At 37.3% G+C, this 12,195-nt stretch overlaps 1 protein-coding gene across 2 annotated transcripts in view; it reads right to left on the bottom strand.

The window, feature by feature from the left end:
• The window catches only part of LOC107716611 (bridging integrator 3-like), a 70,778-nt gene that overhangs the window by 31,808 nt on the left and 26,775 nt on the right, over nt 1–12,195 (bottom strand). For both annotated transcript variants that reach the window (XM_016523110.1, XM_016523109.1), the window contains exon 5: nt 8,469–8,605. In XM_016523110.1, coding sequence (XP_016378596.1) covers nt 8,469–8,605 — 137 coding nt within the window. The remainder of the gene's footprint in view (nt 1–8,468; nt 8,606–12,195) is intronic.

Genomic DNA, 12,195 nt, shown 5'->3' with positions numbered 1-12,195 from the left:
CTCCTTTAAGAGGTACAGGCATACACACTCTCTTACCTGATCAGCAAGAAGACACACATGATACCAGCAGATGTACGTATACATACAGTACAGACACACACCAAATGTGTATATTAAACATAAATGCACATCATGTACAATTTTCATGTGTGTTTTTAGATAAGAAGCAGAAGACTGTTGTCTCTCTCTTGCGTGGAGTTCAGAGTTACATCAACTTCAGGCAGATCAGAGGATCTTCCAGCCACTACATGACAGCGCTGCAGCAGACCGGATACAGAGTTCTCTCCACTTTCCCTAACACTGATCCTCAGACCAGGTTTGTACACACACACACACACACACATATATTCACATTATCTTGACAATTTAGTATAATTAAGCATGTGACAGTAATACTTTAAATACTGTATGTGTATTTATATACATTGTTATTATAATAAAATAGTTCTATATTTTTATTAAATGCATATATATATTATATATATCATATGCATTATATATAGACGCACACATACACATTATCATGACAATTAAGTAATACTGTAAATACAGTTTATGCGTATTTATATATAATTTTATTATAATTGCACAAAATAATTAAATATTTTTAATAAATGCATTTTGATTATGTGTGTGTATATAGAATGTTATAATAATATATAATGTGTGTGTGTAATGCTATAAATTCAATATCATTTTTATTTATTAAATGATTATATATACTTATATATATATTGTATATATAAGCATCTATCTATCTATCTATCTATCTATCTCTACTGTATGTATATATATATATAGTAGAGAGAGATAGATAGATAGATAGATAGACGATATATAGATAGATAGATAGATAGATAGGATAGATAGATAGATAGATAGACAGACAGACAGACAGACAGACAGACAGACAGACAGATAGATAGATAGATAGAAAGATAGATAGAAAGTAAGTAAGTAAGTAAATAAATAAATAAATGTTTCTAGTCTTATGGCAAATTATTGTAAACTTAGGGTTAGTTGTAGATTCAAATTAACTCTAAACCTAACAAACAAACAAACAATAAATAAACAAATCCTAAATTGCTTTCTTAATAAAAGTGTCTAGTTTTAACACAAATTATTGTAAACTTAAGGGTTATTTGTAGTTGTAAATGAACTCTAAACCTAACAATAAATAAATAAAAATACATAAATAAATAAATACATAAATAGTGATATACATTTCCTATACAGGTATACAGTGATATTTACCTTGATTTTTATTTTCTGCAAACATTACATCTTATATTTCATCTCAAACACAAGGCCCGTACACACCAAGAACGAGAACTATAAAGATAACTATATTAGCATCCACACCAGCGGACGATATCGTCTGTTTATTCTAAGCACACGATCGCTTTAAATTCTCGAGCTCGTGATAGCAGGACTGATTCTGATTGGCTGTCAATGTTTTTAATCACTCCTCAGCTAGAAAAAAATAGTTCTGAAAGTGATACCAACGATCTCGTTTCTCTGTGCCGTTATCGTTATAGTTGTGGTGTGGACTCTGTTATTCTTTAATACTGAGCACGAATTTTAGAACTATATCTTTATCTTCATAGTTATCAACCTTGGTGTGAACAGGCCTACACTCTTCATCAACAGGTGGAAAATTATGGGATTACATTTCTGCCACATTTCTGTGGTAATTATGCACACCTGAATATAATATAATAATAATTATGCACACCTGAATATAAGGCGTTTTTCACTTCCAGCCTTCATGAATAATAATATATATATTATAAGTGATTAAATACAAGATTAATAGTGGTTATTAAGATTGATGTTGTTTGGAATTGGTAAAATGTGCTTGGAAAAAAATATAATCAGAATATGAACTTGCATAATAATTATGCATGCACTGTATTTTTCCTCTTCTGCTGTCGAGGTAATGCAAGGAATGTTGTGAGTGGTTGTCAAGGCAGCCAATCAGAATTTAGCAGCCTGGTCTCTGATTGGCTGGAATTATGGCATATTGTAAAGCTGGGTTGTGTTGAGCACGCGAGCTGTTGGTATTTAGAGAGCACTGAGGGCGGGCATCAGGTGAGCAAGCTAGTGAAACGTTGCACGCGCAAAAGAGAAGGTCTGCACACATCCAAAAACTTATTTTAAATGCAAAATTGATTTTTGTGTGCTCGAAATACTTTTTTCTTTGCGAAACGAACGTTTTCTCCACAAAACTCAGATCGCGCGCATGCAAAATGCACTTTTGTGCACTCAAAATATGATCTTTCGCGCGCAGAATTGCGGCAGAAATGTAATCCCATAGAAAATACACTAATTTCTCTCTCTCACACACACACACACACACACCTTTTAAATTTATATTAACTTTAACACTTTAAATATTGATGTTACATCATAGTAGTTGCTTCTTTCTTTTTATAATGGATTCTCATATTCAGGCATTTAGGCATATTATATTTTTATTCAAGCATTTGAAAAGCAGCAGGATTCAATTAAAACACAATAACCAAACACAGATGAAACTTTAAATTTCAACTTCTCAGTTGAAAGAGGCAATGGACAGTTAAGGCAAGCAAGAGGAGAAAGAAAGAGATACAGTAAAGATAGAGTAGATAGTGGAAATGATGGAGAAATATATCCATATGATGAGAGAACAGCCTGAGGAAAACACTCCAGAGAGAGTGTGTGAGTGAATCAGAGGCCAGAGATCAACCACACACACACATACATATACACAACAATACATAACACCCAAACATACATACAATGCATACGAACCCTGAAAAATCGATATTCCTCCCGCCATGGCTGCTAGATATTAACCATTAAAAGCTCTACAGGCCTTAAAGATGCTAAAACACAATTTAAAAATACCCAGCGCAGGCCTAGAATCAAGCTACACTTATTACCATAACATTACCCTGCCTATTCGCATCCACCCTGGGGGCAATCCATCTCTCCCTCCACGGAGAGGGGAAGACGACGGTTTAGTTATCTTCATATAACACAAATATGATTTGCTTGGCTACCGTGACAAAACCTCTCAATTGGAAGACCAGGGGGAGTTTGTTGCAGGTTTGCTATGTGATTCATGGAAGTCTTATTAACCATTCAAGCATCCCAGGGTGGTAATTCACACCAGCACACTGCAAAATGCAGAGCTGAAAAATCAGCTGTGCTAACATCTCTCGTCGCCCACGGATAGAGCGCCGTTCGCTTGCCAAGTGCCCATACAGTGGAGTATGAGAAAACGGTGCTCAGGCGAAGAGGAGAGCGCTGTAGAAAGCATTTGGCTTTGGTGAATCTGACAGAGGGGTCAGCGGAGAGCAAGGATATTTGCATCAGGCTTCAATCTGCGGATTGCATTACAGCTAAAGGCACTTGCGGTGTATTTCGCACTGGCAGGTTTGTGCACGAGCGAATATTCACGACGTGTTTGACTGAGCAGCTATTGATGGCTTTGATTATCAGCTGAGGGCAACCGCATTAAAAAATATGGAGTAAATTAAACTATCAAGACTACAAAAGGATCCATTTGGTATCCAATCATGTAGTCATAAATAACATACAAAACAAGGTTATGCAAATATTAAGCTTAAAAAAAAATAACGGCAACAAAACACCTTAAAATCAGTCCACGTGACTGAAAAGATGCAACGTTGCAGGTGATTTTGCTTTGGAACCTTCAGAAAACTCAAACTCAATGTTTTCTCTAAATTGGCTTTGCTGACTCCATCGACTTCAAACGGGTGTAGCTCAGTCATTTTGTGGTCGATTCAAACAAATCATACATCATTTTGAAAGTTTTTTTTAATGGAGATTGTGAAAACAAAAATAATTCATTTTTGAAAATGTTCTCATTGTGACTCATTTTGCCGGTACTGAAGTGAAGTGAAGTGAAGTGAACTTAACTTTTAAAATTTAGTCTGGAATAAAAAAGACTTAAAAAATTTTTTTCTTTATGTGCATTTATTTGAAAAAAAAAACCCTCTAAAAATACAGCAAAAATATTAATATTGTTAAATATTCCTATAATTTATTTTTTATATATATATATATACACACAGGGGCTATGTGTAGGAGTTTTCATGTATTTATTGCTTTTTTGTTGCCAATATGTAAACAGCTTGTAACGAGACTTTAAAAAATGAGACCTTGCCCAACTTCCTAGGTTGAAAGCCTGTAGACTGATTTTTATGTGAAGGACTTCGGATGCTTTTGCTGGGAAAACCAGATGGATGTGACATTATTCATGCTCCTGAGAGCCTCTCGTCCGTTCTGACACAGGTTAATGCCGCAAGAGCTATTCTGTACTGTAATGTCAATGTGTCATGCAAAGAAAAGGGATTTATTCAAACTATAGTCTCACACAGCCAGATATATATAGTCTATAGTTTTAATTATACTTTATAAATAAGTTGCTGACTGCAGTTCACTTAATGGTGTCGCTAATAAGAAAGGTTTCTGAATTCTAAATAAAAGGTAATTTACTCCTATGATGGCTAAGCTGAATTTTCAGCAGCCATTACTCCAGTCTTCAAACTTATTTTCTCTCAAAGTCATGATAAGCCATCGGCGCTCTACAGAAAAACTCAATGTAGCTACATGTAAGGGATCAGTCTTCTTCCTTAATTTTTTGATGTTTGTTCCAGCTCTGTTCACCTAATATATTATGCAAATTGTCCGGTAAACAATAGCTGAGCTTTGAATGGTCAGCAGGAAATGTCAAAGTCGAAACTGTTTGAAGCATCATATTACAATGCCTGACGGTGGGAGTAGTGCTGTGGGGCTTGATACTTCGCCCCATAGAGTTCAATACATTGGGAATGTTGAAGGGCCCAGTTTCCAGGGCAGAGGTTGTAGGTGATAGACCAGAGAAGATGAGCGTTGCTCTTCTGACATGCAGTCAGTGCTGAGTGTATCGCTTAAGGGTTCTTAACCACTTTCAAAAGAAAAGACTGACTCCAATGTGGGGAAATAAGAGGGAGAAAAGGGAAAAGACAACAATCGGTACCACCAGCAGCAGGAAACAGAAGATAGCAACTCAGAGATGGAACTCATTTGAAGATGCATGTGCACGCTGAGTGTAGAAGGGCGTGGGGTCTGCTATGAGAAAACTTACTCATACCCAATCTGCTGGAGGGAAGACAGAACGTACTTCTGCCAAAGTCAGAAACGCAACTATTTTTCTCAGCCAAAAGTAGAAAATAAACACGGGTTAGAAGGTGTTGCAAGGCAGAAATCAAGTTCGTCTATGGTTAATTTTTGAGACGTACTAAACAGAGTTAAGTTATACATAAACAATAGCCAAGTTCTTATGGTCATATGAGCGGTTATTGGGAAGACCAATATAAACAGCCATTGGGGAATAAAAAGATTGCACGGGATTTTTAAATATATGCATTTAAGTTGCGGTCACATTGGTGAAATTTCGCAGGCAAAAAGGGCTCTTTGTCTATTGTGAGCACAGCAGTGATGTATGAAGTACACTTCACACCAAAGTCACTTTCAAACCAAGCAGCTCTCTGTTGGTCAACGTGGCCAATTTGAGTGATCAACTTGCTGTGGAATCTATGTGGAAATCTGTCGCGCTTACATGAAGTTTCCAGCTGTGTGGATTCCAACCAATAGAAATGACTGTATTTCGACCGCAAAAATCCACCAAACAATAGTGACCGCAGTCACCGCACCTTAAGACTCATTGTGTCTAGCATTGCTGTTTTTAAACATATCAAGCCATGAGCACCACGTTAAGATGCTGCATAAAGGTTAAAACGATCTCTGATGGTGGTGTGGAGCATTCAGTAATGATTTGGATGGATAACTGAAGGGTTTAATGGATGGATAACTTTGATGCATGATGTTGGTTTGTCTGAAGTGCAAGTCACACACACACACACACACACACACACACACACACACACTTAAACATATTGAAATCCGTTCTGCAGAATTCCACTAATTTTCCCCCACAATAAGCACAGAAAATATGGAAGGTAAAAAACGTATACAGATTCTGTGTGGGCCTAAAGGTGAATAAGCCAGATCTAGTGGCGGCAATGTAATCAAAACATAAACATGTCTCACATTCACTTGCTTTTTATGCAAATGAGTATCACTGCCTAATAAGAGACAGCTTACAAAGCCCAAATACTCCTGGTCGAAGTGGGTGCGGTGCATATGATATTTAACGATGGAAGAAAGTAACTTTTTCCTCATTAAAAAGTTTTAGCCATAAAGAAAAAAAATAAGCAGTAATTACGGAAAATGTTCACTTGCATGAGATTTCACTCATATCATATTTTAAATGGAGTGGGTCGCCTCATGGGAGCAGACATTTTAATATCAGCTAAATATATTACTCACTATTTGACACTTTCTCTCATAGAAAAAAACAAAAACAAATCATGACTTACTGCAAATTTTGTAAGTTATCAATAACTGAAAATGTCTGTGTGATGCTGCATCCACAGCACTAGGTGTCAGTATAAGTCTAAGACAACATATTGGCCAAAACAAAATAAACAAAAAAAGTACCAAGCACATCCAAGCGGTCTAGACTGAATAAACTCTGCAGAGTTTGTTTGTTTAATCAAACACACCTGAACAGCTAATCAAGGGCTGTGTCCGAAATCGCTCCCTATACCCTAAAATAGGGCACTACTTGAGGGGATAGCCATTTGTAGTGGTGTACGAAACCATAGAGGACGTTATTGAGTGCACTCATTCCATCCCATAATGCACTGCAATAACGAGTACACAATCGATGTACACTCAATGGCTAGAGAATACCCATAATGCAATGTTAGGGTTGTGCCGAACGAATTCCCACATCTCGCCAGAAGATGGCGCCTGCAGCTGAATCATCCATCCATCCATCCATTTTGCAAACCACTTGTCCAATGTGGGTAGAGTGTGATGTCATACAGGTAGGGCTGGGTATCGTTAAAAAATCTTCGATATCGATGCCGATACCGATACCTTGACTTCGATACCGGTTCCTGAACGATACTTTTTTCGACACCAATTTTATTAAATCAATTTTAACAAGATTACATTATCTAAAAAAAACTTTGGTTTTATTTTTCAGCTTGTTGATGGTTATACAGACTCAAAGTATGAACGGACATCTGCATATGATCGGAACTCCATGCAGCTCCCGCGCTACTCTCCATTGGAAACGAATGACTTCCGGTCTGTCGTTTGTCAGAGATAGTGGAAAGCTGGCTTGAAACGCAGCGGAAACGCCAGTTTGACGAGGATCATTTTCATTTTAAAACAAAAACGCACCAGTGTAAATGTAGCCTTACATTTAAGGAGGCTGGGACGCATTCACACTACAGCCTCACGTGTGAGCCATATCTCTGAGTGTAACCGGTGACGCGGATTGACTGTGCAGACTGATCGGTGTATTACAGTACCACGAGAGCTAAAGAGAGCAGACTGCTCCGTACGCTTTCGAATCGCTCTCGCGGATGTCAAACACTGATCGATCTGCGCGTACCTCTTCTAGTCGAACACTAGTGCTGCAGGCTAATTGGCTCACTGACGTTGATGAGATTAACCCCTTAGGTATCGAAATTTGGTACCGAACGACGAGACGTTTTTCGATACTCAATGGTATCGAGGCAATTCGGTCGGTGCCTAAAAAGTATCGGACTCGATACCCAGCCCTACATACAGGTATACATTTCTTTTTAATTGATTATTTAATAGTTAAATTAAGGTTTATACATGCCAGTTTCCATGACAGTTCAAGATCTTTTCGTTACTATTGGAGCGGTTTTCTAATTATTATTAAACAGCAAGCACAAACTATGCAAAAGCGGCAACATTTCCGGCGCACTCACGGTGTCATCTTGTTTTCATTACCTCCTTCAAGTTGACTATATTAGTGGACTAATGTAGGAAACAGGGAATTAGGGTATAGGGGGCGATTTTGATCACAGCAAATGTCTTCGGTATTACTTGAAATTATATGCAGGTGTGTTTGATTAAGGTTGGTGATACACTCCGCAGGACAGTGGCCCTCCAGGAGCTGAGTTCAATAGATTTGATGTAGAATGAAGCTGGAATGGCATTTGGGGATATTTCACAGCTGTGATTATTGGATTATTGGGGGCCAATTCAGCACCAGCCTGCCCAAGAAAACAGTCTGGAAACACGCCCAAACCCACAACTGGCATTTCCGGCACAGGGGAAGGGAAGAAAAAGAAAGAAAAAAAAACCCTGGCAGCAGAATTGAGCCATCAAGATTTCATTGGCAGATTTCAAATTGCATACTTCAACTGGGTCATGTGCCAGCCGAGCAACCGCCATTGAGATAAATGGGATTGCTTTCGGACAATTACTTTTACTTCAACATAAGTCCATTTCAATTAAATGTAATAGTCATAAGAGGAAGCTGTGTTTTTATGCATTTGTAAACATTGTCATTTACAACTGAATCTCACCTTCTCCTGATTGAACGCATCCATTCTCTTCATGGCTGTATCCAAAGCAGTCATGGATTCAAGGAACGCCAGATCCTGCTCACACAACGGATTGCTCAACAAGTCCCCTGAGATCTTCACTGCTGCTTTAGACATTGCTGGAAAACAAACAAAACCAGTTATCATTCAGCCAAAAAACAAAGGAGTGCAGAAAATTGAACAGTCAATTTTTTTTTCATGTCTGGGACAACAGAAAGTGTATTGCTTTATACGGAGCCCGGGAAGTCACCTGTAGGAGAAAAAAAAAACAATCCGTGCCGACGGTTTTGCAATCCGTCCCCTCAGTTTATAAACCGTACTCACGAATTCTTAAACTGTTCCCTCGGTTTAACAAATCGTGCCCATGGATTAATAAACCGTACCCACGAATTTCCAATCCGTGCGCTCAGATTTTGTAAACCGTACCTTCGGATTTTGAATCCGTACCCACAAATTCATAATCCGTGCGCACGCTTTCGCAATCCGTTCCCTCGGGTTTGTAAACTCATGGATTTGTGGCCCCGCCCCCACCGGCAGATTCAACCACGGTGCGGATATTGTGTTTATTAAACATTATTTTCCATAGTAGCCTATGATACCATGATCCGCACTCACAAAATAGTCTTCTTTTTAGCGTTTATTTTATATTAATCACCAATAGGACAAAACTGTGTTTTATAGTCTAAAATAAACGCTAAGAAGAAGAATAGAAAATTTCCTGAATTTTCTAAAAAAAAAAACTAAAAAAAAACGATAGAGTTTCGAGAGAAGAAGGTAAAAAGCAATACAAAACCAATAATGTACCGGTTATGTTGTCATTCCTTTGCTCTCTAACTGAATGCAATGTTATAATAGGCCTAAGTTATTTAATAATAAATCTTTTTGATAATCTTAGCACTTGATTATTATTGTATAATAAACCTGGCATTGTGACTGACTTTGGAGTAATTTGTTCCTCTTTTGTAAGTCGTTTGGATAAAAGCTTCTTCTAAATGCATATGTAAACTAAATGTATAATAATAATAATAATAATAGCTATTATTATTATTATTATTATTTTAATTTATAGGCTAAATAAATGAGTGCACTTAAGACAGTAAAATATTTGTCAGAGTTAGATGCATGCTTCACTGTTAAAGTTATTATTAAATAACTAGGCCTATTATAACATTGCATTCAGTTAGAGAGCAAAGGAATGACAACATAACCGGTACATTATTGGTTTTGTATTGCTTTTTGCCGCCTTCTCTCTTGAAACTCTATCGTTTTTTTAGAAAATTCAGGAAATTTTCTATTCTTCTTTTTAGCGTTTATTTTAGGCTATAAAACACAGGCGGCGGTGTTTTATCCTATTGTTGATTAATATAAAATAAACGCTAAAAAGAAGACTGTTTTGTGAGTGCGGATCATGGTCTCATAGGCTACTATGAAAAATAATTTTTAATAAACACAATACTATGCAATATGCATCCCGCACCGTGGTTGAATCTGCCGGTGGGGGCGGGGCCACAAATCCACGAGTTTACAAACCCTAGGGAACGGATTGCGAAAGCGTGCGCACGGATTATGAATTTGTGGGTACGGATTCAAAAATCGAAGGTACGGTTTACAAAATCTGAGCGCACGGATTGGAAATTCGTGGGTACGGTTTATTAATCCGTGGGCACGATTAGTTAAACCGAGGGAGCAGTTTAATAATTCGTGAGTACGGTTTATAAACTGAAGGGACGGATTGCAAAACCGTCGCCACGGATTGTTTTTTTTTCTCCTACAGGTGACTTCCCGGGCTCCGTAGGAAGCAGATGCTGGAATTGTAAAAAAAAAAAAAATTTATTAACTTAAAACTTTGCATTATATGAAATAAATAAATAAATAATAAATATAAATTTAAATAAATAAGTCCATTAATTTGTTAGGGGTCTTTTCATTCCTGAAGATAACAAAAAATAATACTAAAAATAACACTATTATTATTATTATCATCATCAACAAGCGGTTTGGAAAATTGATGGATATTCTTCTTCTTATTATTATTATTATTGTTAATACAGGCTCCAGCATTCATGTGACTGTACATAGGACATGGAAAACACACAAATAATAATTATGTCAAAAACAACAACAATAAAAACAACAATAATTACAATAATAGTTCTCAAATTTAAATGGAAGACATCCACATTCATCAAAGTGGGACCATAATTAAGAAACTTTCCCCTTCTTTCTTGACTTTGCCCCAATTAGCTCAAGTAAATCAAGTCTTTCCTGTGTTTGGGCTGTGGGGTGTAGAGGGGTGGATGTTTTATCTGGCTTCCTGCCTGGTGTGCGTCTGATCTGGATTGACGCTGACGTGCTCATCTGATCAGCATTCTGACTTTAAGCAGCTCTGGCAGGGAAGGCGACGGACTGTAATTGGCGTTGGCACTATTGAGGCAGCAGCACACGATCAGAGCTCTTTAGTGAATATTCATCATCTCCGTCAACTCTCTAACGACCCCTTCCAACATGCACAGAACAAACTCTACAAATCTTTGTTCTTTCGCAGGTGTTTTGCCTCGCATCTTATGGATTTGAGCGATTTCTGACTTGCCGACAGCACGGAAAGCATTTCGATATTTTAGAGGGCTAAATATTTTGACCTTTTGTTAACTTCTGGTCTATGTCTGTTGAGATGCAAGATGCATGTTTGACCGCTGATGTGCCTCCATGTGGTGGAGGTCTGATGCAGCAAGTGCAGTTCAGCTACATGTGCAGCGCATCTGATGACACTCAGCAAAATAATCTTCCTCGTCATAGCTAAGCCATGGAAATTTCACAAAAAAACGTTGCATTCTATTAGAATTTTGTGGAAATCGGCATTCACCGGTTGACCCTTACATTAAATATTTTGGCACATTCCAAGGAATGTTCCCGTCTCAGTACAGACTTTTGAGGCATAATACCACAGAAAATAACTCTGACTCATGTCTGACTAATTCTGAAATGTCAAAACTGTTTCCAAAGTATAGCCACAGGACTTAAAGAGGTCATGAAATGCAGTTTCAGATTTGTATGTGTTTCTCAGGGTTCGTTTATAAAGTTTGCAAATTGTTTTGCATCAAAAAGTTCCAATACTGTAAAAATGATCATCTTTTAAAGTACTATTATTACTTGTCGTATTATAAAACACGCTGCATGGATGCAGGGATGTACTGATGTTATTAGTAACACTCAAATAATGAAACGCTTGTTGTCTTAGCATATATTTCAATAAAATATATATTTTTTAAAACGACAGCATGTTTAAAATACTTCACAAAACAGACCATTGTGAAGAACAAACGAAAAGTGTATATTTTAGTCACTCAGGCACATCAACTAAAATAAACTTCAGTGACGCATTTCCAATGCTCGGATCTTTAGGAAGGCGATGCAAAGATTTTTGGAGGTGCAGATTCTTTACATCCACTGACAGAACATCTGAGTTTGACGGTCTTACTCTTAGGGAAAAAATAAAAACTTTTAAAGTGGGAAGTATGTTTTTATTGCATGGTAACCTCTCATATGTGTAAATATTAACATTTTGATTCTCCATTTCATGACCCCTCAAAACATTAGGTCGTAAAGTCTGCATGAAAATTGTATAACAGAATCAATGTTTTTTAGCTTCTATCCAGTCAGAGGATATTAAACACCTTTGATACTTTGAACTGAATTTAGAACGCATATT

The sequence above is a fragment of the Sinocyclocheilus rhinocerous genome, unplaced genomic scaffold, assembly GCF_001515625.1.
Source record: "Sinocyclocheilus rhinocerous isolate Xijiao unplaced genomic scaffold, SAMN03320098_v1.1 scaffold4768, whole genome shotgun sequence".
NCBI lineage: Eukaryota > Metazoa > Chordata > Actinopteri > Cypriniformes > Cyprinidae > Sinocyclocheilus > Sinocyclocheilus rhinocerous.
The sequence above is the reverse complement of the archived record's forward strand: the minus strand, read 5'-3'. Positions and strand labels throughout refer to the sequence as shown.